The sequence below is a fragment of the Hypomesus nipponensis genome, chromosome 4 (genome assembly GCF_054491055.1).
Source record: "Hypomesus nipponensis isolate SF chromosome 4, ASM5449105v1, whole genome shotgun sequence".
Lineage (NCBI taxonomy): Eukaryota > Metazoa > Chordata > Actinopteri > Osmeriformes > Osmeridae > Hypomesus > Hypomesus nipponensis.
In genome coordinates this window covers 14,010,353-14,037,226 of record NC_140364.1, presented here as the reverse complement: position 1 = coordinate 14,037,226, position 26,874 = coordinate 14,010,353, and the positions used below count along the sequence as shown (strand labels likewise).

General features: G+C 49.2%; 1 protein-coding gene across 8 annotated transcripts in view; it reads right to left on the bottom strand.

The window, feature by feature from the left end:
- The window catches only part of akap9 (A kinase (PRKA) anchor protein 9), a 57,942-nt gene that overhangs the window by 17,136 nt on the left and 13,932 nt on the right, over positions 1-26,874 (bottom strand). For 6 of the 8 annotated variants that reach the window (XM_084696812.1, XM_084696815.1, XM_084696817.1 and 3 more), the window contains 15 exons: positions 26,330-26,485; positions 25,817-26,014; positions 22,766-25,660; positions 21,399-21,479; positions 19,733-19,886; positions 19,082-19,298; positions 17,127-17,184; positions 15,322-15,654; positions 14,338-14,628; positions 13,403-13,518; positions 12,153-12,310; positions 10,005-10,216; positions 4,573-4,735; positions 1,390-1,484; positions 1,015-1,132 (listed from right to left, as the gene is read on the bottom strand). In XM_084696812.1, coding sequence (XP_084552938.1) covers positions 1,015-1,132; positions 1,390-1,484; positions 4,573-4,735; positions 10,005-10,216; positions 12,153-12,310; positions 13,403-13,518; positions 14,338-14,628; positions 15,322-15,654; positions 17,127-17,184; positions 19,082-19,298; positions 19,733-19,886; positions 21,399-21,479; positions 22,766-25,660; positions 25,817-26,014; positions 26,330-26,485 — 5,245 coding nt within the window. The remainder of the gene's footprint in view (positions 1-1,014; positions 1,133-1,389; positions 1,485-4,572; positions 4,736-10,004; positions 10,217-12,152; positions 12,311-13,402; positions 13,519-14,337; positions 14,629-15,321; positions 15,655-17,126; positions 17,185-19,081; positions 19,299-19,732; positions 19,887-21,398; positions 21,480-22,765; positions 25,661-25,816; positions 26,015-26,329; positions 26,486-26,874) is intronic. The other 2 variants (XM_084696813.1, XM_084696814.1) reach the window with 2 other exon arrangements.

The window sequence follows — 26,874 nt, the reverse complement described above, 5'->3', positions numbered from 1 at the left end:
GAGAGGGTGGGGCCTAACTGCCTTTTAGGGCCGTGGGAATTGGTTAAAGATGTGTTGGCAGGAAGAGGAATGAGCCAATGCCGTAAGAGCAAGGCGAAAGTGTTCCTGAAATGGCTCCTGTAAAATAAGTTTGATTTCTGCCCTTGTGTGAACAGGACACTTACCGTTCCGTGTGAGATTGTTTACTTGCAGAATAACCTAAAACAGAGCACTGAATGCCAGGCAGAAGGATCAGTTGCCTAGTGTTAGTGTATCTATGATAAAAAACCAATACCCCCCTGGCCAAAAACCGGCTGGACGTCATTCACCACAGGGCACCAAATAGGTATCCATGACAAACATTGGAACAACATGAATTCAGACTTCAGTTTGTTCTGCAACCACCATTGTGGATATAGTTAAATTGGTTCTGGAGACTTCTTGAATATACAATATTAGGAACAGGCAAACACATAATCTACTGTATGTTCTATTACAATCTATGAAAATAGCGTTGACTGTGAGATGAAAGCACAGGGTGCCTATGGTGTCGTGCTGTCTGCCTAGCAACACACCTGGAGATGAGAATCAGGTGTCACATTGATGCAAATGCACATCTAGCCAATAAAGACTGACTTTGTGTACGGAAAAGAACAGGCATGTGAGTCATTCGAACCTGTGCTTCCCTATGAAACCATTTAAAGACAGACTTTATCATAGTTCTTGTTATGAAGCACACATTGCAAGGCACACATTTGTATGTAACTTTACATATACTGTGTCACTTCTGCACTCGTATAATCAGTTAGAACATTACTGCTACACAACACTAGCATTAGCAATGCAACACTTATTATTTTAAAAAGTAGTAAATAGTTATTAAAGTTAATACATCTGAATAGTTTGGATATTCAGACAATAGTTCTGAGGTAATTAACAACCTCTTTTCATCTATTACTTAGCCTTTTAATTAAGCAAAACATAAAAATAAAAAAAATTGTGAGGTAGTTGAGAGGAGGATTGTGGGATACGTACACATCTCTCGGGGCCCGGCCGTCTCCCTCATGGCATCCTGTTGCCGTGACAGCAGCTCCCGTTCCTGCTGAGCCAGCAGCCTCTCCTGCTCCAGCTCGCGAAGGCGGCTGCTCGTCACCTGAAACAGCCAATCACGACGCCCGGTTCAGGATCAATAGCAATTCAGTTAGAGTACGAGTGTCGACAGGAGACACGAGAAGCACAAATCAATATTCCGGTCGCCCAACCCCTGTCTTATTGGTAACGAGAAATATATATGACTCGATCTGTACGTTTTGTCTTTTGTTTGTTTCACGAACCAATCAGAGCTTGGTCTCTGCGGCTCAGTAGCAGAGCACATGATTCAGGAGGTTCAAATCCCCCCGGGTGTGTTACCTGCAGCTCTTGCTCCAGGCTCAGGTGGAGCTCCTCCCTGTGACGTAGCTGCTGCTCCTGTGCCGCACGCTCACCTGTGTAGCCGTCTATCAGACCTGGGGAGGAGAGGGAGGGAGAGGAGGGGGAGGGAGGGGGGAGGAGTGGGAGGGAGGGGGGAGGGGGGGGGAGTGGGGGGGGGAGGAGTGGGAGGGAGGGAGGGGGGAGGAGGGGGAGGGAGGGATGGGAGAGGGAGGGAGGGGGGGGGGAGAGGCAGGAAGTAGGAGGAGAGGGAGGGGGGGAGAGGAGGGGGAGGGAGGGGAGAGGCAGGGATTAGAAGGAGAAGGAGGGAGTAGGAGGAGAGGGAGGGGGGGGGGGAGGAGCGGGGGAGGGAGGGGAAGGGTGTTAAAAAGCTAAGTGTTTTGTTCCCTCTGTCCAGGCAAATATACAACCAAAATGACTTCCACAACTATGTACTAATTCCTTGAACCCAGCCTCAACCACTTAAAACAACCCCGGGCACACGCACGTTTTCAGACTAACAAACACATGCGAGGAGGGGAGGGAGGCATGTGCGACCCAGTTAGCTTGGGAGGCCATGGAGGACAGCCAACGCAATGAGAGGCCAGTTACCAGCACAGGTTGCTAGGCACAATCAGCTCATTCTGATGAGGTTCAGAAAAAAAATATACATATTTTTTATATTCTACAACAAATATTGATTTAAAAAAGTGTTTTAAATATTCTATAAATGAAATAAATATAAATAAAAATCTGGATGCGAAATATTCTACATTAAGGGTTGACAAATACAATTCTATCTGTATTTTAAATAGTCTATATTAAGGACAAACCCTATATTAAAGGTGTGATGAACAAACAAATAATTCTAATAAAATTTTCAGCAGGTGGGTGGAATGCTGAGGTCACGAGACCAGTTGGGAACTAGCTGGTCCTGAATTCCTCTGGTCGCAATAGGGTCACATGACCCCATACAAGACATACAGTCCTTATACATAATATAAATACAATTATAATATAAATCCATTTTCATCAACAGCCAGTCTAAAAGCTCAGTGCAGTCAAGTGTGGTTCCCCCTGTTGAGCCATCTGTGTAGCTACATGTATTCCACAAAGTTTATTGTTTTATTCTATTATGTTTATGGTAAGTTTGTTTCTCAAGCCAGGTAAACATGGGACATGTTTGAGTTGCGGTACACTCTGGGACCAGGGGGAGACTACGACAGACAGAATTTCCGAGGACCGAACCGCACAGAGACCACTGCGGTCTCAATTGGAAAACGGTCGTCTTGGTCCCACAGCGCGCTTGCGTTTGATAACGGTGCTAACGACAGCGCTAGCTATCCATCGCGGAGCTAACCAGCTGGCGGTAGCTGACACAGCGTAGTTAAGACACTCCCCCGGCACTCGTTTTCCACATGAACACGTCAACGAACATGTAACCGGTAACAGACTTCTGCACTCCAAACACAATTCCTCCATGACTGGCCAGCAATTTAATTGTTCCACCGTCCACAACACAACACTGTTGGTCTCTCAGAAAAAGCCGGATGACGTCGCTTTGTAATCCTACACCATACACAAGACATCATTTCCAAAGGACCACTCCGATACTCCACCGTAATTCAATACTATGGTAAATAATATTTCCCCGCAGAGGAATTCAAGCGCCTTCACAGGCTGGCTTATGGTTTCTGTCAGTCGTGACAGAACATCTTCAGTCCGCCTCAAGCCTGTGCATGGGTGATAATTGAAACCAGTCTTCAACGCCACACCCAGAGCTACCACACAGAGGATCTTGCAGACAAAAGCGAGCTATTGATGTTGCTCGACCTCCATCTTGTTTGTACACGAAGTCAGCAACGCAGACACAATAGAGAGATGCGGTTATTTGACTTGGAGGCATCTTCAAAAGGGTTTAGGCCCCAGACTGACTTAAAGTCCAAATTCTTAACATTGCCGCACGTGTCTCTGGTACTAATATGATTATTAACTGAGTAATAGTGTAAAAATCTGATTAGTAACCTAAAGGTTATGGGAACAACTTCAGAGCAGACATTCCTATCCTAAAAATCTAATAAAAAATCAAGATCCTGCACCTTTAAAAACAAATGTTCCTCATGTCCCATCAATTAACAGATGACCATTCATCATTTTCTAACAATGCCAGTGGGAGTTTCAAAGGCTGACAGTGACTCCCTTCATGCAGACAAGCAGCAGCTAGGTGGAGATAACTTTATGATAGCAAATATTTGCCATACTTCAACCAATCCTATCAGATGATCTTTGAACACACACACACACACACGGTATGTGAAAGAACATTACAAACAAGTGTATTCAATTACAATTACATTGACGTTACACTCCCCAGAATCAAGCAAAGACTATGGTCTCTTCCAGTTTAAAATCAGAATAAAGGGGTCTTACCCTAAAATGAGTGTCTGTCCTTGCCTATGTGTGATGGGTGTCCTGTGTGTGAGACGCCTGTGTCACATCTAGAGCCCTTGTGGACCAGCTGTCCCTGACCGGGTGGTGACATCAGTCAGCCCCCCCCCCTCCCAACAGGGGCATTAACACTGGGAGTCAGGTGGCTGAACGGTGAGGGAGTCGGGCCTGAAGGATGCCAGATTGATTCCCGGCCGTGCCAAATGACGTTGTGTCCTTGGGCAAGGCACTTCACCCTACTAGCCTCGGGGGGAATGTCCCTGTACTTACTGCAAGTCGCTCTGTATAAGAGCGTCTGCTAAATGACTAAATGTAAATGTAACACTGACATTATAGTGCCACCCTCTAACAAGGGGAATAAAAATGATAAAAAGTAACATTAACTCCTTACAATTTGAGATGCAGTTTCCCTTCGACCCAGAGCCATGTGTTTCACTTCCACGTCCAGAAGACCCTCACCTGTCCTCCCCACTCACCTCCCCCGACACAACCCCTCCCTGACAAACACTCTCACTATGACCTTTGACCTCGTCACCTGTTGTCTGACCTCGTCATTTAACACCTGCCTCTCTCCTCAAACGAACACACCCATTTTCACACATTACCTCCCAACGCAGGTCTTCAGAAAGCTAAGAATACACACACACACAATTGCCACCCACTCACCCTCTCCCACTACCTTCCCACCCCCACTTCACCACTACCCCCTCACCCTACCCCACCCACTCCCCTGCTCACCCTCTGCCCGGTGTAGCTCCAGGGCCAGCTGCTGGCGGGCGCGGGCCTCCTCCCCCAGCCTCTCCTGCAGCTCCTCCTGCCTCTGCAGCAGGTCCCCCATCTCCTGGCTGTGTCTGAAGGACTCTCGCATCAGCTCTGTCTGGGTGAGACGGGCATGCTCCAGCTGGGGGGGGGGGGGAGACGGGACAGGGGAGGGAGGGAGGGGGTGATGGGGAGGTAGGTGGAGAGGGGGAGGGATGCAGAGGGACAGAGAAGATTGGACAGAAGTTAAGACTAATTTGTGCCTTATAAGACAGAAGTTGTTGCCAGCTGATTGAGGTTAGGGAGGGGGCATGGGAAGGGCAAGATTAGAGAGGGGTTAAAACAAAGTCTTATTAATTTGAGGATATTAAGATATTGTTAGTAGTATTAGAATACGAATTGGGATAGTGTTGCTGGTGTGAGATAACCTGTAATAATTCTGTGAAACTACTTTTTTCGATGTATCTATGAAACTACTTTGAGTTATCATGGATCCTCAACATCCTCGTCTGTGGATTCAGATGACACACCAGCACCTGCTTTCAGGCTGAATGGAGATTTACAATCCCGCAACAAAGCCCTCAGGCTCTACCTGTCCCTCTAACTAAAACATGACCATATCTCCTGCACCGAAGGTCAAAGTGTCATTAAACCAACCAGGAAGGAATTACATGACTGCCACGCAGAACCCAGGTGAAATTACAGATGTTAAACACTTCCAGTACTGTAGTCAGCTGACTCCTTTAGCCGCAGAGTGTGAGTTTAGCTGCCAGATAGTGCCATGTCACTGTAACGATAAAGAGCTTGCTTACACATGTACACACAGGGCTCAAAGTGTGCTGTAATGGAGGAAGGTGTGTTACTGACTGCATGACAGCGCAGCCGTGACACACAACAGCAGGTACCCTTTAAAGACAGACTGTCAACCAGTTTGCACTTTTCTTCAGACTAGTTTTACCAGAACCTTCTGCCTGTGGCCAGGCAGCTGCGCGGCGCACCTCACGGACAACCGACTTACCGTATAGGGCGGCGTGGGCAGTGATATCTTGGAGATCACCTTGAGCAGGTGCCCGTTGGTCCTGTGGTTGACGTGCGAGATCTGCGTCTGCACCACCACGGCGTTCTTCTCGTTGAGGGTGTCGCTGAGGGGAAAGGGTCGGGGCAGGGGCACACGGGACTCTACCTCGTACACGTCCTGGTCCTCCCCCTCCACCCACAGGCTGGCCTGCTTGGTGGAGTTCCAGTAGGAGCGGTACGAATCCATGATCCCGGAGAGCGACGCGTTCCCGTGAACCGGTCGGCAGCGTGGAAGCTAGACTGCACCTGCCGCCCCGAGGGCGCTGGCGGCGGAGCCAGGCATTGCTTGGCGGTAGACGGACGGGAGAGCCAGGCGGAGAGAGGTGCGCGGGGGAAGTTGCCGGGCGCTAAGCAACGGTCTCTACGGGGGTCGTCACGCGCAGGGCCTTGAGTAAACACTACCGTGGGGGGGCTGGGGGGTGGGAGGTGAGTTGGCATCCACTGAGACTCAATCACATGCTCTCTTGCGACGCCCGGAACAGGTCAATATTGAGAAGAGTCGAGTCCTCAAATAACGACCAGGTGATGTTTGGAGAAAAGTGGAAACTCCTCGGTGTTGACAACAGAAAGTAATCCTTCACCGACGGTGGTTGGAAATCACACCACGCACCTGTGGCTAAAGGCCTGCCAGGGTGCAGCGTCAGGGGACATAGACAGACAAACGAATAAAAGACAGAGACTTCAAGATCCAAAGAGCTGTCTTCCTCCCAAGCTGTCTCTCTCTCTCTTCTCTTTCGGAAGCACGGCCGCTCAGCGAAGCTTCCACTCCCCTATAGCTCGCTCCATTTCTTCCGCTCCCTCTCTCTCAGTTTTCTCGCTCGCCTTCCTCCCTCTGGAAGCTCATTAACAAAGCCATGCCGCCACGGCAACAGCGACCCGCGGGGAAGCCCCCAGGGCCCCCCTTAATTGCTTCCCGGGCGAGGGTGAATGTGTGGGATGGCCCGGCAAGTCTTATCCTTCTTCTCACGCTCTGGTCCTCCCTGTCAATCCTTCAACAAACCTCTGTGGATCTCTCTGACCCAGTCTCTCTCCTCTCTGTGTGCCGGCACACTTCTCTGAGTCAGTGTCCTGCTGTCGCTTTCTCTTTACTGCTCCAACTCTCTCACCGCTTTCTCTCTCTCTCTCTCTCCCGGCTCTCTTTCTCTCTCTCTCCTTACTTCAGGCAGCCTATCAGAGCACTCTCATTTTTTTCTCTTTCTCTCTCCCTCTCTCTCCCCCCTCTCTTTCTACAAACAAGCATGGAGGCTTATAGGGGGCTAAATCCGTGTGTCCCAGTGTGGAACAGCGACAACAGGCAGAACGTATCTCCCTTTCACTTCCTGGATCAATAGTGGAGGCAGGATCCTGTTCATGGATAGGGGGAGGGAGTGGGTGGGGCCTCTGCTCCCAGGACAAGTGGAGCAGGTAGCTGAGCGGCAGAGTACTTTTACACTCTCACAGACACGCCTTTTTGTGGTTTTTTTTTTAATGACGGCTTGCTGAACCGGATTCATACTCTTCGTTGGAGCAGATTATTCGAGTGAGGCGTTGTGAGACATCTTCCTAAATACCACACATATGCAGCCTCTCCCTCTCTGCCCACTTTCTCTCTCCTCCTCCTCTTCCCTCCCTCTCTCCCCCCCTTCTCTCCCCTTCTTCCCCCTCTCACCTTACTGTTTACAGGATAAGCGAAGAGCAAACCTTATTGAAGATGCACCATCAACATGTCGTGCCGTTGTGTCAGTGTTACTGAATACCTCCCTCTCCCGCAAACACTTGACAAAGCCAGCTTACGGGACACTTAACATTCCACTGTAAAGTCATTACATGAGCATCCACTCAGACCGCCCCCTTATTAGGCAAGGAAGATAAGGGATTACGATAATTCACGCCGACAGTACAGTGTGCTTCTAATCAATCGCCCTTCGGAGAATCCATTAAATGATCGGTCGAGACCTTAGAAGACGCGGAGCTGGATTGATTTGTGAACTACAAGCAGATGTCTCCAGTTTGAAGTGAGGGATTATTAAGTGGTGTTTGACGTGTGATCTGCTGTAGAACATTCCAGAGTGGCGTTTTATTGGCAGAAGGTTGGACGGATGACTTGTCATTCGTTCGGGAGTTCAGAGTTCATAGTGCTGATGTCTTTTATTGGGCCATCAGTGAGAATGAAGATCTTAGCTTCCTTCCCACGCGATTCTACCCAAGCTGACGTGAAAAGTTTCCTGCCAGTCATTATACAGCAAGTTAAACATTTACATTTAGTCATTTAGCAGACGCTCTTATCCAGAGCGACTTAAAGTGAGTCCAGGGACATTTCCCCGAGGCAAGTAGTGTGAAGTGCCTTGCCCAAGGATACAATGTTATTTTGCACAGTCGGAAATCAAACTGGCAACCTTCAGATTACTAGCCCGATTCCCTGACCGCACAGCCACCTGACTCCCATACTGGACCCAACTACTATGTGATTTGAGAAAACTAATCTGCAGAAAAAACTACTACAACAAGGAGATGAAACTCATGGATAAATACATTGGCTCCCATACGCTACTTGATTTAAAAGTCAAAAATATTGTTTTGCAGTTCACGCGATTCCTCAGAGATTGACAGTATAAAGTGCTGGAACATAATTCATGCTTGACCTAAAATCTCATCTATGCTATTTTTAGATGGCTAACATAAAGCCACAACACCGTGAGTAATGCTTGAATATAGGCCAAACGGAAGATGCACCATGTAGTCACTATTGCACATTCAATGACGTGCAAAAACCAGACCCCAGTTCACTGACAGACTAAGAAAACAGAGATGGGCCATGGCCGCCTTAGGGGGCGGGGCCAGCTCCTCCAGCTGGATCACAATAGGCTATCTGAACGGACAAAGCTGAATACAAATGTCCCTCGTATCTATAGGCAACCGCTTAGAATGAGCCGGTTCCTTTGTGACGGTGAATTCTAGAGTGTCTCTCTCTCTGTGACCCGCTAGGATTCTGTCGTCTCATTCACCCCGGGGTTCTGTGAAGGGAGCGGAACACCACAGGGGGGGGTTGGCATGGTAATGGACATTGTCTGTGTGTGTTGTGTGTGTGGCCATTGTGAGCTAATGTGACAAAGACCATATTTACATCCCTGGGCTCAGCCAGTACCTTCTAGCCAACACCAACATGCAAAGCTATGACAATGCAAGGAATGTTTACGTGGGAATATTTCAATAACAAAAACATTCCCGTCGGCCGAGAAATAGATGACCTGCACCTGGTTTGAATGTGATTTCTAAGACAGTAGTTCAATTGTATTTTTTGGCAACACTTTACATTAGGTTAACTCCCATATAACTACATAAGAATACCTATAGTAACATGTAACTTGTAGTTACATAAGAACTACTACTTGTGTTTAGTCACACTTGTTTATGGTTTAGTGGTACAAATGAAACTTGGTATTGGGAAGGTTGGGCTTTCCAGGCATAAGTGGATGTTAACATTGATCTTGTTCGGGCGACACAACCTTCAACTGCCCCTCTTTACAACATCCACTCACCCCCTACATCCCTCCCCATGATGGGCCTTCTTACACATGTACAACCGTACACCGCTAACGCATAACACCATGTAATGACATAGCAATTGTAATGTGTCCACAACGTTTTTACTGAAGGTATACCCATGTTGTTACATAATAGTTGATGCAACCTTAATGTGAGGATATTCATGATATGGCATTATAACCCTGATGCTCTTTGTTTACTTAAAGCGCGTTCACCCCTCCCATTCTCAGACTAGTATTGGAACTTTAAGGAGCTTGTTGATTGTAGTTCCTAAACTATAGCTAGTCAGTTAATAATTCCCAAGTCAGTTGGTGGGTTAACCAGTTAGTAACAGGATTTATGGCCAGTCAGTGTTGATGTTGGGAGTGAAAGCAGCCTGAAAGAAAGTTAACAAGGCAAACACAGAGCCTTCAAATGTAATCTTTATCCTCAACACGCTTTAAAACATACCTCGTTTTAAAACCTATAGCTTCAACATGACTGTTGGTAGAAGATTTTAATGCCGTCTGAAACCCTAAACAATCCCTGATTAGTGAAATTCCTTTACCTTTTAGTCCACTACCATGCTAGCCCCATGCTAGCCCCATGCTAGCCCCATGCTAGCCCCATGCTAGCCCCATGCTAGCCCCATGCTAGCCCCATGCTAGCCCCATGCTAGCCCCATGCTAGCCCCATGCTAGCCCCAACTGTGTTAGCCCCTACCGTGCTAGCCCCATGCTAGAGATGGGTTTAGCTCGGAGGCAGAGCATCTGACTGAGGGCCCCCCAGCACCTGGATCCCAGACTTACGGACAGAACAGCGAGCCGTACCTGATTGGTGGTTTCGGTGATGGCCACCAGCAGCTTCTCCACGGCCGCCTGGAGGCGGGCGCTAATATTCATGAGGTACTCCTCATTCTGAAGCTCCGCCCCCTGCAGCAGGCTGTCGGACGCCTCCAGACCCTTGTCCGTCTCACCCGACCACGCGCTCACGTCGTCCATCCCGGTCTGGCTGCCGTGGCGACTCTCCGTGGAGATGTCTGCTGTCGGTTGAGACAAGGTGAGACAGTATGAAACCTCCGGACTGAATGATAATGATGAATGATTGAGGTACATTGGTTGACAATATATAAGCACAACTGTACAAGAGAGATGATGCTTTACAAATGGTCATGTCAGGGGGTCAGGTGGCTGAGCGGTTAGGAAGTCAGGCTACTAATCAGAAGGCTGTTGGTTTGATTCCCGGCCGTTCCAAATGACGTTGTGTCCTTGGGAAAGGCACTTCACCCTACTTGCCTCGGGGAGAATGTCCCTGTTCTTACTGTAAGTCGCTCTGGATAAGAATGTCTGCTAAATGACTAAATGTAAATGTTTTAAACCACAAACATCAACTTCCTCCTCATCAAGGAGACTCCAGTTCAACTACATTATTGTGGCCAAAGGGGGAGTGAAATTGTGGTGACTGGTAGTGTCACCCAAGACACAAACACATCTATCAGCATAAAGACTCACTAAGACAAGACAGGGACCACGCTTCTAAATGCCCGCTGTGTTTTGTCTGATAATCCACAATCACTTTTTTCATCTCACAAGGGCAACACAAATCCTCTTTTCACCCCTCCTCCTCTATCGGATCTAGTTTAATTCCTCTCCAAATCTGTTTCTCTCTTTCCAACTGATTAGAAAAAACACCGAAAAAAAAACAAAACATAAAAAAACACCAACATTTTCAAAGACAAAACACCAAATAAATTGGAAAGGTGAAAAAGTCAAGCAGCAAACTCACTCAGCCATCAAACTCGATGTTAATAATGAACCTAATTATTCAGAAAGGCAGTCGTGTGTGTGTGTGTAAGTGAGTGTGTTGGCATGTGTGTATGTACATCATACACAACTGCAAGCTGTTGTGTGCGTCTGCATGTGTGTTTGCACCTGGTTGTGTGTGGAAGACTGACAGATGTTTACTTGAGGGGAGATGTTCTCACATGAGGTTGGTTTTAACACACAAACCAACTGAAAAACTAGGATGTCAAATGACTTGGCTTGAGTCGGCAGGGCGTCTTACCCTAAAACACACAAGTCAAATAAGGGGCACTCCACCTCTAAGACACACATGGAGGATCAGATGACACTGGTAAAGTAAAGCTGTTCTGAGTGGTGTCCAGGGCGAGGAGAGGTCCAGGGAGGGACTGACAGGGCTGTCAGTTTGAATCTAAAGTAGGTTGCAGCCGATGTGTCTCGCTGAGCAAGGGAACTTTTTGGGCTGCAGCTTTCTAAATTAGAACCCTTGAGAGACAGCTGGATTCCAAAGATCACAACCCTGCGATTTAGAGGATCCGATTAAATTATATTAAGATTATCGTCTCATGTATTTATATTCAGATTATATATTATATTCCGATTATTGGAAAATGTAATTATATTCAGATTTCAATTAGATAATATTATATTCAGATTATTGACTAATTCAATTTAATTCAGATTTAGATTATTAGCAGATGGTATCAGACTGAGATTCAGATTATTCAATTAGCAGACAATAGACATACTTCTACACGTGACGGTTTGATTTGCCAGACACAGTCATTTCTTCTGGAGGCGATGATGTGTGTTTGGTGGGAACTTGACTTTCAGTTTTTTGTCACAGAGCCAATAAACGTCTGTTCTGTCATAGCCCTACATTTACATTTATTAATTTAGCAGACTTACAGTAAGTACAGGGACATTCCCCCTGAGGCAAGTAGGGTTAAGTGCCTTGCCCAAGGACACAACATCATTTGGCACAGCCTGGAATCAAACCAGCAACCTTCTGATTAATAGCCCGATTCCCTAACCGCTAAGCCATCGGACTCCAAGCGGACTTCCGGCAGCAACCCTTTCACTGTTCCCTTAGACTGTTAGCATAGCGTTCACTTCAATGTATCAGACATGCTCTCAAGCATGCATCAAAGCAAGATCACAGATCTATTTAGACTTGACCTCTCTTGGGCCTCTGTGGTGGAGGGTGCTGCCCCCTGGTGGAGGCCTCCAGCAGTCCCTCCACGTGGCACCCGATGGTCTCCTCGGCCGCCGCCGTCGTCTTCAGCACGTCGCGCAGCACCTGGCGCAGGCTCGCGTTGGCCTTCCGCAGGAGGTTCCTGGAGGAGGGAGAGAAGAAGAGAGGGGGATGGGGGGGTAAACAAACACTGTACCTCTGCTGCCGGTTCGATTCTTGGCCGTGCAAATTACATTGTGTCCTTGGGGAAGACACTTAATCTCTCTCCCCCCCTCTCAGTCTCTCCCCCCCTCTCAGTCTCTCCCTCCCTCTCAGTCCCCCCCCTCTCAGTCTCTGTCTCTCAGTCTCTCTCTGTCTCTCCCTCCCTCTCAGTCTCTCCCTCCCTCTAAGTCTCTCCTTCCCTCTAAGTCTCTCCCTCTCAGTCTCTCCCCCCTCTCAGTCTCTCCCCCCTCTCAGTCTCTCCCCCCCTCTCAGTCTCTCCCCCCTCTCAGTCTCTCCCCCCTCTCAGTCTCGCTCCCCATCTCAGTCTCGCTCCCCATCTCAGTCTCTCCCCCTCTCAGTCTCTCCCTCCCTCTCAGTCTCTCCCTCCCTCTCAGTCTCTCTCCCCCTCTCAGTCTCTCCCCCTCTCAGTCTCTCCCCCCTCTCAGTCTCTCCCCCCTCTCAGTCCCTTCCACCACATCTGTCAGTCTCAAGTCTCTCCCCCTCCCCCTCTCTCAGTCTCCCCCCTTTCGCACCTCTACCTTTCTCCCCTTCACCTCTCTATCCCCCCCCCCTGTCTCAGTCTCTCAAGGTTAGTAGGACACATCGAAAATACATTTGGTTTGTTCATGTGGGTGGGTTTGAAACATGTGGCTGATGAAAGCACTTATATAGTCCAACTGTATGTAGTTACTTGAAAGGTTTGAAAGAGGGACAAAAGCTGCCCCTGGCAACAGTGCCCTTGTTTGACTTTTTTTAACCATCTCAAATGAAACTAAATGGTTTCTATTGTGTTCGGTGTTGTTCGTGTTATGCTTGACTGAAAATGAAATATAAATAGTTTGAAGATAAACAGACAGAATAATCCAACATGTCAAGAACTACAACCTCAAAAACATGAATAAGTTACAGTAACAGAAGCTCTTCAGACAAAAACGATAAACTCAACAAAAATGCCTCAACTTATACTCCTGCCGCATCAAACAAGACTGATAAAGACTTAATAAACTGAAAACTTAACAAATCTAAAACCCACCTCTCAGTGGTGATGACATCAGAGCAGCTTGACTCTCCACCATCGTGTGACCGACCCCCCAGAGCCCTCTTCTTCTTTCCCTCCTCTTCATCTCCCTCTTCTTCCTCTCCTCTCTTCTGTAACAGACGTACCGGCAGGAGAGAGAAGACAGAAAGCAGTCCTGTCATCGCGGCCAAAGACACAAACTCTCCTTTGCTCGGTTCAGAACTCCTGACAGCTTCAGAGGGATTCTGGACGAAACTATCTCAGCGCTTTCTCTCTCTCTCTCTCTCTCTCTCACACACACACACCCTCTCTCTCTCAAATAAACACACACAGGAGGCGTCTGAAGGGAAAACACTAGTATCTTTGTGCTGCTATGGCAACAGGTGCACCTGAGTGAATAGACAGAAGAAGCTGGCTCCCCCTTCTGGCAGAGATGGAGAACTGACGCTCTGCAACTAGGATAACTGACTCGTTCAGAAATGAGAAAACGATATTGTATGGACTTAACCGTCATATATCTATCTATATAGACTTATATACAGTATATGCATACATTATACCACACAGCACCTGCCTTCTTTGACAACATTAACCAAATCAGACAAATTGCACTTGGAGAACTTTTTAGAACGTCTCAGCCCTAACTTCTACAAATGACTTTTAGGCGCGTGTTGGGTCAAGTCTCGTCACGTCAAGAACATTAGCCATGGCAGCCATGCGAGGAATGCTTAATCATGCAGTAAACGTGTAGTGAAAAGCCAGGGCCCTATTAGAAAGTACTTCTCTGAGTGTGTGTGTGTGTGTGTGTGTGTTTGTGTGAAAGAAAGAGAGAGGGAGGGAGTTATCATGTGCATACATTTTATGGAAAAAGGTTTAACAAAAGAAAGAAAACCTGTTTCTAAATGGTGGTATTTGTTTATCGTTTCTGTTCAGCTCTGCCTCTCACTCACCTGTTCATCTCTCCCTCCAGAACGTTCCACCTGCTCCATCAGTCTGTGAAGCTCTCTATTCTTCTCCTCCAGCTCCTTCTCCAGTTTATCCTTCTGCTTCCGGAACCTTCTCTCCACCTCCTGTAGCGCCGCTCCCTGTGTGCAGGGCCCCAGAGGGGGCTTCCCCTCTTCCTCTTCCTCCTCTTCCTCCTCAGACTGGGTCTGCACGGCGGAGGAGGTCTGGCCCGCTCTCCTGGCCACGCGGGACAGCTCGCTCTGCTGGGCAAACTCCACAGACATCTGAACTATGACCTGCCGAGGAAACAACCGGATCGTTATGAGTTTCTTTCAAAACCATGACATGGGAATAACACGTCCCATCACGATTAACGGATAATTGAAATAAGTTATTGAGTTATTGGAATCTTTACTAGCATCTGTAGTTGATGGAACATGGACTAGTATCCATAGTAAAGAGAATCATAGAAGGTATATTTTTTCACTTTACAAACCCACCTTGAGTACTAAGACACTGCACACTTAGTCATGCACACCAGTGCCTAAAGAGACTGTTTCCTTTCAATGAACCCTGCAGTGGTCTTTGCATCACTTGTGCTGTTGTTTTATTTTTAGACGTTTTGAATTGTGCCTAAGGAAAGTGCTGGCACTTTAAAACACACAAGCCCCACATGAGAATATCAGCAGCATCTAGTTCTGTGTACTCCTTCAGGATAGGTGGCCTAACATAACTTGTTATTCCAACCAAATTCCACAGGGAGAAAAAATAATTTTGGGGTTGAGTTCAAATGGTAAATATTATACCATCTGTTACCTGGCTGGCTAGCATTATCGCAACATCTACATAAGGACAATTACCACGGAAAACAGTCACCATGGTAACACCAGTCTCAGAAGTCAGCGCTGGAGACTAGCATCCCCCAGCACCACCCCCAAACAAACGCATGACTCGAACACAGAGGCCCGCAGCTGTAGTCAGAGTGTTACCTTGGCGATCTCTTCCTCCACTCTCTCCCGGTGGCGCCTTTCCTCGCCGTTGAGCCGTTCCTCGTCTCCCTTCGACGACGCTTCCCCCTCTTCCTCCTCCTCTCCCGCTCCCGTTCCCGTCCTCCCTCCCTGCTCCCTCTCCTGGCTCAGCCTCTGGATCTCTGCGCTGTGCTGCTCCCTGAGAGCAGACACCTCCTGCGTGTACTTGTGGTAGAGCGCTCTCCTCAGAGACTGCAGCTGAGCCGTCAGATCCGCAGACCTGGCCGGCCAGTTCAGCCCCTCGCCCGGGGAGCCCTCCTCCTCCTCCTCCTGGTGCTCCTCCTCCTCCAGCAGCTGGATGTGAGGGAGGGAGGAGAGACGGAGGGGGGAAGGGAGGGAGGTAGAGAGGAGGGGAGGGGACAGAAAAGGATAGACGGATAGAGATGAGCGAGACAGAGATGGAGAGAGACGGGGAAGGAGAGATTGTGTTGAAAGAGGGACAGTGATAGAAAGTGGTTGAGGAGGATAAGGGGAGGGGGAAGGCAGACCAGACAGAGGGAAGTCAATGAAAAAAGGAATAACGAGAGAGAGAGAGAGAGAAAGAGAGAGAGAGAGAGACAGTGTCAGTGCATTCAGCCATGAATTTCCATAGTCTTTTCACAGACCATGAATCCCCCCACCCCCCCCCTGACCTTCCCTGCCACAGACAGATCCACCAATTCTCCTCTCTGCCCCGAGGCCTGACGCCCTGACGCCCTGACAAACAGATGCCGACCCCACAGAGCTACATCGTCGACCGACAGGCTCTCTCTCTCTCTGTCTCTCTCTGTCTCTCTCTGTCTCTCTCTGTCTCTCTCTCTCTCTCTCTCTCTCTCTCTCTCTCTCTCTCTCTCTCTCTCTCTCTCTCTCCATCCCTCCGTACTGGTCTCTGTTTGTTGTTGTTGTTTTTTCTCACTCCATCCCTCAGCTTCATCCATCCTTTACTCTTCAGGCATGTTAACCCTGTGTGTCTCACCCTCTCTCACCCTCTCTCTCCCTCTGTCTCGTTCGATCTCCGTTCCTTACGTGCTCACTTGTCGGGTCGGTTGTGCATGTGAGAGACCTGGTTTAACATCACTTGGTTTGAGGGCGAGAGGAATGGATAAGAGAGAGGGGGGGGGGGGGAGAGGGTGATGGAAAAGACAGTGACAGTGAGAGAGAGAGGGATGGATAGGAGAGAGAAAGAGAGAGAGACTTGACAGCAATGGATCGGTCCACTCGCGCGTACGCGATCGTCCTTTCATGCAGCTGGAGAGTGGAGTACCGAACCGCCGACCCCCACGCTACACCCCATCCTTACGTAACCACGACGACTCGACTCTTACCGTCGGTAAAATATACATTGGAAACAACTCCTCGGCCACCAAGGGATCTAGGGCAGGTTTTAGCCAAAGGCTGCTCCCCCCCTCCCCCACTCCATCCCTCACTCCCTCCCCCCCTTCCTCCCTCCGCCCCTCCCCATCCACCTCCCTCCCTGCATGGGATGGGGGTGTTTGTGCAGTATGTGTGCATGTATGTGTGTGTGAGCGAGAGTGCGAGGGTGTTTGTGTCTGTGTGAGAGTGTGTGTGAGAGTGTGTGTGATACAACTACATGCTCTTATGGTTCTTCCCTTTGGGACTTGTTTAGTTTACACAGTGTATGATTCCCGCAATATTTGGGGCTATCTCGTTGTTATGATCAGTGACCTATGCACTTTTGTAAAGCTCTCTTTTGGAAGTCGCTTTGGATAAAAGCGTCTGCTAAATGCAAGAATGTAAATGTAATGACACAGCATCTAAACACCAACCTTTAGTTCTTTCTCCTCCTGCTCCCTCTGAGATGTGAGCTGGGGCGCACTGGTCAGGCTGAAAGGAAAAATGAATGATCAACTATGCAGGAAAGGATTTAAAGCAGACACACTGTTCATCATCCAATATCAAATGCCTGTCATGAGGCACAATAAAAGATAAAGCATGGTTAATATCATATTGGTCAGTATCAACAGTGAATTGGATCTAACTTAAGTCCAGAAGGTACAGGTGAAAACTGAAAAAGGAATGATCTGTCTGAATCTTCCATCTACAAGACCACGATACACAGGCAGTGGATAAAAAGTGCTACAGTTTCCAACCAGCAGGGGGCGATATCCTCTTTTAAATGTTTACCGTTTCAGTCAGGCCTCCCTATTTAAAAGAAGGAAAACACCCCACCGTTATAATTTAGCAGGACACACTCTTCCATCTCCTATGACCTGCCCCACCCCTCCAGGAAACAACCCCACAACCCGAGGCCGCCCAGTATGTCAGAATCAAGCGGACTTGGTTCATGCAGGGGGACGCGAGACATAGCGCCTCATTAGCAGCGCCTCATTAGCAGCGCGCCTCTAGCAGCGCGTCATATCGAGCAGTAGGGGCACACCTTCTCAGCAGGGCGGGCTATTCAATCAGGATATCGCTGCACTCTGCTTTGCTAGTGCGACACAGGATGCTTTCTGTTTAATCTGCTGCCTCCGCCTCCCCGGCCTCCACCCTTGGTTCTGTGTTCCTGTCGCTGCTCTCTGCTCGGAGGTCCAGACGGTGTCTCCGTTGGGTGCGGCAGGGAGCCGTGGCAAGCAGAACCATCATGCCAAATCAAGTGTTACAATCATGTGTTGTACCGAGTGAAATAAAGTATCAAGTAAATACTATACTGAGTCCTCCTGTCTGAACCAGCGCTGCAGAGTCACGTAGAATCTCTGAAACACACCGTTGTGGGTTAGTGGGTTAATGAGTCCTGGGTAACATCCTTAACCACCCTGTGAATGTTTAATACGCAGGGATTGTTTGAGAAAGGAGTCACCGTGACGTTTTTGTCTATGGAGTCTCAGGACGAAAACAAACGTTTCGTATTAAGATGTACTGCTATCCAAACTGATTGGTGGTATCTAAGCTTGTTAAGTCAGAGAACTCTCATTGCAATATCCATTACATATTTTAATAAATCATGCAATTCATTAGCTCTTAATGATGAGACGAGAAACTCAAGACAGCGAGGGAGGCTTAGTGGGAGAGGCCCAGAGAGGGGGGGGGGGGGGGAGTGAGAGCGCAAGAGCAAAAACAAGAGGAAGCAAGACAGAGAGAGAGAGAGGCAGCAAGAAAGAGAGAGACAGAGAGAGAGAGAGACAGAGAGAGACAGAGCGAGAGAGACAGAGAGAGGCAGCGAGAAAAAGCACTATGGCGCAGAAGAGAGGAGAGAGAAAGTACAGCATCAAAATTCTTCCTTCAAGTGAGCCTTGATGCTGCAGGATACCAAGATAAGGTTCCCCCAATGAAAAGCGTCCCTAGGCAGCATCTGCCTGCCTCTAAGGTTTCAGCTACCGGATCCCCCTGGACCCCTCACAGCTGCCACTGCCTGCTGGGAGCTCAGGGAACCTCACCAGAGGGTTTAGACCAGGGCTCCCCAAGACGGTTCCTGGAAAACTACTTGCCTGTAGGTTCTCGTTTCTACCTTAGCACACCTGATTCAAATAATTAGCCGTTTGATTGGGCAGGTATCTCTCCAGGAACAGGGTTGGAGACCCTTGTTTTAGACACTATCCAATTCAAAGTGGGGGAAGGTCGAGGAGATGGACGTCAAACTTCCTAAAACACTTGCCTGGGATTAGGATGATCTGACCTGAGACGGGTTTGGGATTAGGTTGACCTAATCTGGGCCTGGGATTAGGATTGCCTAATCAGGGCCTGGGATTAGGTTTACCTAATCTGGGCCTGGGATTAGGATTACCTGATCTGGTTCTCGGGGTCCTCCTGCAGGCGCTGTCGCAGCACTATGAGCTCTGTGGTGTGTCGCCGCTCGCTCTCCTCCGCCTGCTGACGGTGGGAGGACCGGAGACGCTCCACCTCCTGCTGGTGCCTCTCCTCCAGCTCGACCCGCTGCCTCTCCAGCTCCACCTCCAGTCCGCCCGATGGGGCGGGGGGCGCCAAGGGCTGCTCTGAGGCATCTGGAGGGGGTAGACGGGAGGTTGAGTGGATGGGAGGGAGGGGGGGGGGGGTTGAGGAGCAGGTGAATAGGAGTAGAGGGGAGCGCAGGTGAGAGGAGGGGGTAGAAGGGAGGTTGAGTGGATGGGAGGGAGGGGGGGGGTTGAGGAGCAGGTGGATAGGAGTAGAGGGGAGCGCATGTGAGAGGAGGGGGTAGAAGGGAGGGCGGGTGAGTGAGTAGAGGGGAGGGAGGTAGAGGCGCAGGTGGAGCGGGGTAGATTGGTGGTTAGTGGAGAGGAGGGGAGGCGCAGGGGAGGAAGATGGGTGAGTGGAGTGGGGGGGGGGGGATAGACAGGAGGAGATAACCCGATCCCACCGAAACCCAAACACACATTTAAATTTACGAACGCCTTCTCTAAGCCTGCCACACAATCACACAAAAACAAAACACACTCACCGGTGCCCCTGTGTTCCTCCAGGCGGGCCTGCCCCTGCCCCTGAACCAGGGTGCGTGAGTGGGTGTCCGCCTGCTCTCGAAGCAGCTCCAGCTGGGCAGCGTGGATCTGAGACAGGCTGATGCGCTGGGCCTCCAGCTGCAGCTTACACTCCGTCTGAGAAGTCAGTGCAAGTAGGACTTTACTTTATACCCAGAGGGGATATATGTTGTGTGGTAGAAAAAAATCTATAAAGACGCACAATATCACAATACACTCATCATCTAAAGAGAAGTCAAAACAGAAGTATGAATCTGATGATGAAAAGAGAGCACAGCAGGGATGCAAAGGTGCAGTGGTTAATGTCAGGAAACTGATCAATCAAACTAATCTTTACAGTTTTTTCCCCTCTCCCATGTACTAAAAGTCACATCCTTGCGTTTAGATTTCGGGCTGGTTGAGTTAATCACCACTAGTCGATGAATTTGCCTAATATTTTTGGTTGAACTGCCTCAATCAGAAGTTGGATGCGTGTTCCTTTGAGGACAGACAGAAAGGGAAATGTGTGTTCAGCATAATGGCCTGGGTATTCAGACCAGCCATGGGTCTTTGTGAAACATCCATCTCCTTTATCGCTAAGGGGGCGTGTGAATGGTTTTGCTTCCGCTCTCGAGGCTTGCATAGGTGCATCGCTGCCTTGAATGGGCATGTTGTCTTGGAGGTGTTTCGATGATGCGGATGGATGGAACACCTGCATTAGCATAACATGAGAGGGTCCAGCAGCATCTGTTCTACCCACACAACACAAAGGATGTCCATAGTAAGCTCTTGTCTCTCTCTACCTCTCTCTCTCTCTCTACCTCTCTCTCTCTCTCTCTACCTCTCTCTCTCTCTCTCTCTACCTCTCTCTCTCTCTCTCTCTACCTCTCTCTCTCTACCTCTCTCTCTCTACCTCTCTCTCTCTACCTCTCTCTACCTCTCTCTCTCTACCTCTCTCTCTCTACCTCTCTCTCTACCTCTCTCTCTCTATCTCTCTCTCTCTATACCTCTCTCTCTCTCTCTCTATCTCTCTCTCTCTCTCTACCTCTCTCTCTCTTCAGTTCTCTCCCTCCCGTTTTCTCTCTCTACCCCTCTCTCCCTCAACTCTTCAAACAATTCCCCTCTCGGTCTCTACCTCCCTCCCTCTCCCTATTTCTCTGTCACTCTCTCTCTCTCCCCCCCCCCCACTCCCTCTCCCTCATGAACATGTTGCAGCTGCACTCACGCAACATCACAACATCCTTCCTTTTGAAATACTTTGTGCAAATCCCTCATGGAGCCCCAGCACATCCTGGAAATAATATCAAACGCTCCCGGGGCCTATTTGTGTGTGACGCATTAAAGTAGCGTTAGTGCGAGAGCCCTGTGACCCGCGCTGTTACAGCGGCTACGACGCCCGCCGTTCGGGGCTGGAATCGAACCCTTACCCTTCACACGAATCCCCCAAAAAAAGAAAAAGAAAGAAAAATTGTTTATCTTTACTCAACCCACGCCGGAACTACTACTGTATTCCTTTAGCACCCAACAGTCCCGTGTGGAGCCCCAACAGGCTCATGTATTGACCTTTGAACCCCGGCTGTATCTGTTTGAAGCATCAAAGTGACTCAGAGCTAAAAAAGCACGGGGGATGTGAGCTGTGTTGACATTTACATGCTCCGTAGACTCCATCCCCGCCTCTTGTTGCTGGGCTACAGCGTCGGGCACTGGCTCCATCCCTCTGCTCCTCTGCTCCTAGGGGAAGAGTCGAAACAAACGCACCACAACTTGTGAGCGAATCTGTCTATTTTTTCTGACAAACTGCGGGAAGATTTATGACTACGCGTGGTGTTGTATTGCATTTTGTTGTGAAGCATTTTGTGATTTTTATCTGTGCAAAGGTCCTATACAAATCAATTTTACTTTACTTACAAATTCACACCGATAAATTCAGCTGGAATAACAGTAGTGTATGTGATCTACTATAGCCACTGTGATGCTGGTATATCTAAGCTGTTTGGTTGTAGAAACCTGTTGCTTGCACTGATCATGAAGGTGCTGAGTAGCACCTTATCAAATCCTTCCAATGAAAGACAGGCAGACGGATAGAGTGTGTTTGTAGGCTGAGAAGCAGCAGTATCGCACAGGTGAGATTCACACGGACAGATGTGACAAAATGGCTCCTCACCTCTGACCATCACTTACTCCCCTGGAGAACAGAGAGAGAAACTACAATGCCTGTTTGTCTTAGTAAAATCCAAGTTACATAGCCAGAGAGATAGATTTACTCGACGAGAGAAGATTCCCTCGGGCATTTGTATAATTTATTTGAAATGTTTAAGCTTTGAAGATAAGGGTCAGAACTTCACACTGTGGTGTACATGAAGAGGGACATCAAGTCAGCTCATCTGTCTGCTGTTTGTACCTTCTGCATGCGTGTTATTATCTCCAATTTGAGTCTCACACAAACACAGTCTCTCACATACACAGTCTCTCACAAACACAGTCTCTCACATACACAGTCTCTCACAAACACAGTCTCTCACATACACAGTCTCTCACAAACACAGTCTCTCACATACACAGTCTCTCACAAACACAGTCTCTCACATACACAGTCTCTCACAAACACAGTCTCTCACAAACACAGTCTCTCATTATCTCCCAATGGTTTGTATGATAGGAAGATACCAAGACTTTTTTTCACGTATATAAAGGTTCTAACTCTAACGCATATAAAACCCTTTCTAATTGTGTGTCTGAAAATGTCATATTTTCCATTTTGTTTTTAAAAACAAAACCCAATTTTTCGCCCGGGTATTATTTATACATTTCTGAGTACGCTGTGTAGTTAAACCAATATCATATTAAGCGTGACGTTTTGACAGCAGCAAGTAGTTTTCGGTATAATTTCATAACAATACAACCATTTTAACAAGCTCAATCCAACGTATAATTCCATGAGTCCCATAAAAAAAGGCAAGGCACTTATTGTAGAGGGGGCTGTCAGCTGCAACTACAGCGGCAGCTAAAATCCCTACCTGTTTCTCGACGTCGTTGTCGTGGCAGCCATCTGCGGGGTACTCCTCTGTGACCCTCTGCCGCGAGCGCGTCTCATCCAGGCTCTCCATCTGAGCCCGCGCCTCCCGCTCTGCAGCGCTTCCAGCTTGTTCTCCCTCGCACACACCAGCCCCCTCCTCCTCCTCCTCCTCCTCCTTTCTCTCGGCTTTCTCTCCCGCCTGCGCTGAGCCGTGGCGATCCTGCTTCCCCCTCTGCCGTCTCCTGCGCCTGTTTGACCCCGGGGGCTTCGACGAGGGGTCGCGTTCGGCAGGTCCTTCCCTCGTCCACTGGACTTTCGCCTCCACCGCCGCCGCCGGCTTGGAGGCTCCCACTTGGCCCTGGAGCTCGCGGGCAGACCGGAGGTGGTCGCGCTCCTTTTCGGCTTTCTGTAACGAGGAGCGAAGCCCCTCCACCTGGTCCCGGAGGGAGGTGATCTGGAGGTGGTGATCCTGGACGGAACAAGCCGGAGACTGCGCTGCCTTCCGAAGCTCTGAGCTCTCACTCTGAGCAGCTCTCGACGCCTGTCTGTCCATTTCTAATTCGCTCTCCCTTTTCTTTGAGTTTTCTCGCTCTCTTTTCAGTTCCCCCTCCAGGTTTTTGTTTCGGGAGATGACCTCCTTGTTCTCCGTCCTGACCTGTGTCAGCTCTGCCTCTAGCTGCTCTACCTCTCTCTGTGTAACAGACAGACTCTCAGTAACCTCAGATAGCCTGGCGGTCAGGTTGTCCTTCTCACTTTGGGCAACCTCCAGCTTCTCCATCACTTCAGTAGCATCTTTTTCCGTAAGTGTCGAGTCCCCTGCGGAGATGTGTTCCACTTTACGGCGCTCTTTAACCTCCAAATTTCGTGACTCGAGGCTTTGGATTTTTGCTTCAAACTCGAGTGTCTCTTTTAGTCGAATTTTTTCCATCTGTGCCTTCACCTCAATCAGGCAAGAGTACTCCTCCTTCAGCTCCTGGTAGTTAACTTCAAAGTTTTTTTCAGCGAAAGAGAAAGTATTCTTCTGTTTTTCGACCTCCCCTCTGAGCTCAATGACCTGTTGCTGCATTTGTTTGATTTCTGACGTAAGGGACTTAATTGTTTTATTTTGCGACTCCACCTCCTCTTTTAAGGCTTCGTTGTTCCGTCTCAAAATCATCTTTTCGGATTCCTGCTCTTTCCATTTTTCACCCCAGCGCGTTTCCTTCTCCTTGCTTTGATTTTCTAGCAGTTCGTAGTTCCTTAGCCCCTTCTGGACCTCCCTCTCCAAACGAACTCGTTCCTCTCCTCCCTTTCTCAGCTCCTCCACCTCCACCTGCAGCTCTCTCTGCTGATCCAGCAGTTCGTCAGCTCTGGAGCTATGAAGAGATAGTTTCAAGTCCTCTTTCAGCGCCGCGATCTGGTGCATCAGCTCGTCCCTCTCAGCGGCGGACGCCGCCCGCTCCCCCTCCATCGAGCGCAGCCTGTTCTCGTAGCCGCTGCGCGTCAGCTCCATCGCCCGTTCGTGCTTGACGGCCGCCTCGTTCAGAAGGTTCTCGGCGTTGAGGCGGCTCTCTCTCTGGAGGTCCTCCCGCAGGAGGGTGAGCTCCTCCTCGTGGCTGAAGAGGAGCTTCGTCCTCAGCCTGTCCAGCTCCGCCTCCTGGGACTGGGCCATGCGGTCCAGCACCGCGTCCTTCTCCCGCTCCATCATCTCCAGCTTGATCTTGTAGTTTGTCGTCTCCGATTCGTGCTTCGCCTCCGCTTCCTCGGACGCCTCCCCGGCGGCAACCAGCTGCGCCTTCAGCCCCTCGATGGTTTCCCGGAGTTTCCTCAGCTCGCCGTTGAGTTTCTCCTGCGAGGCGGCGCTCAGGGACTCTTGCTCCGCCCTGGACGAGCGCAGGTCCCTGAGCAGGTCCCTAACCTGGCCCTGGAGGTGGAGTTTATCCTGGGCAACCTGGTTCAGCTCGCGGCTGTCTCTCTCCTGCAGCGCCCGGGCCTCCTGAAGCCTCTCCCGGAGCTCCGCGATCCTGTCGTTCAGCTCGGCCACCGCCTCGGGGCTCGGACCGGGGACGGGAGCGGCCTGTCGGGACTTCAGCGTCTCCATCTCTGCGCGATGCTGCTCCGTCAGGCGGTCGATCTGCGCTGAGTGCTGCGAGCGAAGCTCCTGCTTCATCTGGACGATCTGCTGGCCGTACATCTCGTCCAGCTCGGCACGGAGGTGTTCCAGCTTCCGGGAGGAAGCCTCCTCCGTCCTCTGGAGAGCCTCGCTGTCGGACAGGCTCCCCTGGTGGCATTGCTTCTGGAGGTTCTCCACCGTCCCCATCAGCTGCTGGATCTCACCGGACGACATCCGCTCCTTCTGTCTGGAGCTCGACAGCTCAGCCTTGCAGCTTTCCAGCTCCACCTTGGAGCTGTCCAATTGAGTTTTGTAGCTTTCCAACTCCACCTTGGAGCTGTCCAATTGAGCATTGCAGCTTTCCAGCTCTTGGGATTTTACAGTCATGTGCTGTCTGAGGTCATTCAGTTTTGTTTCCGAGACCGTCACTTCTCCTCTGAGCTGGGCCAGTAAGTGATCACTTTCCGACATGCCTTGTTCGCGCTCGGCAATCAGCAGGTCTTTCTCTCGTAGCCTCTGTGCGTGCGATTCCTCCTCCCTCCTTCCTACCAACTCAAGTTCCTCCTTGAGATTTGCCAGTGTATGCTTATACCCTGTAATTATTGCAGTTTGTTCAGAAATCATCAAGTCTTTTTCATTCGCCCTTTGGGTGAACGATTCTTGCCCGCAGCCCGCGAGCGCTAGCTCTTCTTTAAGCTGGGCAAGGGCACGCTCGTGTCCCAACATCATTATTTCTTGTTCAGCAATCAGAAGGTCTTTTTCATTTAGCCTTTGTGCAAAAGATTCTTCTGTTCTCCTCTCAACCTACAAGAGAAACGTAGGCCTTAGAAAAACCAATACCAGACACATCAAAATCAATGCCTGATCAACGTCTAAATAATTCTAAACAATACTAGACAATGGAAAAAAAAAAAAAATAAGATCTCAAATAATCTTGTGTGTCTGCACAGCTTCACCCACCATCTCGGCCTCGCTGAGGCGGTGCTGGAGCTGACTGACCATCAGAAGCTGCTCCGCGCTTCTTTCCTCGTGACCTTTGACCTTGGCGGCCATGTCCTCAGCCTGCTGTTGGCAGAGGACGAGCTGCTGCCTGGCCTGCAGGAGGTCGGCAGCCGCGCTGCTGTGGCTGCTGTTGCGTAACGTCTCTCCCGCCTGCAGCTGTCAATCAAACCAGGTGATGGGAAGTTCAGTGGGAATCCGGGTATGGGGAGGGGGGGAGGGGGAACGTTTTTATTCATAAATGTATATATAAATGTTTTTGTATAGTTATACAATGGTCTGGGTGAATAATTATGATCAGATGTCTCTAGTCTATGGCCACACTTGGGATTTGTTTAAAGAAATGTGCTTTTGTGACTAAATTGCCTGCTTGGGTTCCCCTTTTTTAAAGTTGGTATGGAGGAAAGAGTGTGTGACAGGACATGAAGGACCAAACCAACTAGAAAAAAAAAAAAAAGGGGGGGGGGGTCCTACCTGCTGGAACTGAATCTGCAGTTTCTGGCTCTGCTCAGTCATCTCCAGGAACTCCCTCATGATCTCGTCCTTCTCCTCCCGAGCCTGCTGGAGATTTGCTGTAAGCTGAGTGATGATGCTGTCCCGCTGTTTCAGAGCTGCTTCAAAGTCCTGGAGCTGAGAAAGAAGAAGGATTACTCTGGGGAAATAAAAGATTATTAAAGTCCCCATAGATGTTGTTGTTATAAGTCCTTAAAACAACAAACACAAGATGACGACGCAGTTCACTCGTCGAGCTTTGTAGACCCTGCGAGATGTTTTTAAAACATACTGTACATTTGCCAGGAAAGACAAATATAGGTTTTATTACTCATCCTTGGTCTGGTGCTCTATGAAGAGGTCAGAGGTTATAATCAATTCAAAGCTGAGGGCTTATCAAGTATGTGCATTTATGTTAAGGCCAGTACAATTACATAATTCCAGGTCGGTTTGAAGGACACATGATAACTGATGCAAAGTGGATGGAGTGGATCCAAACACTGTTTAACACTACAACATTCAGCCAA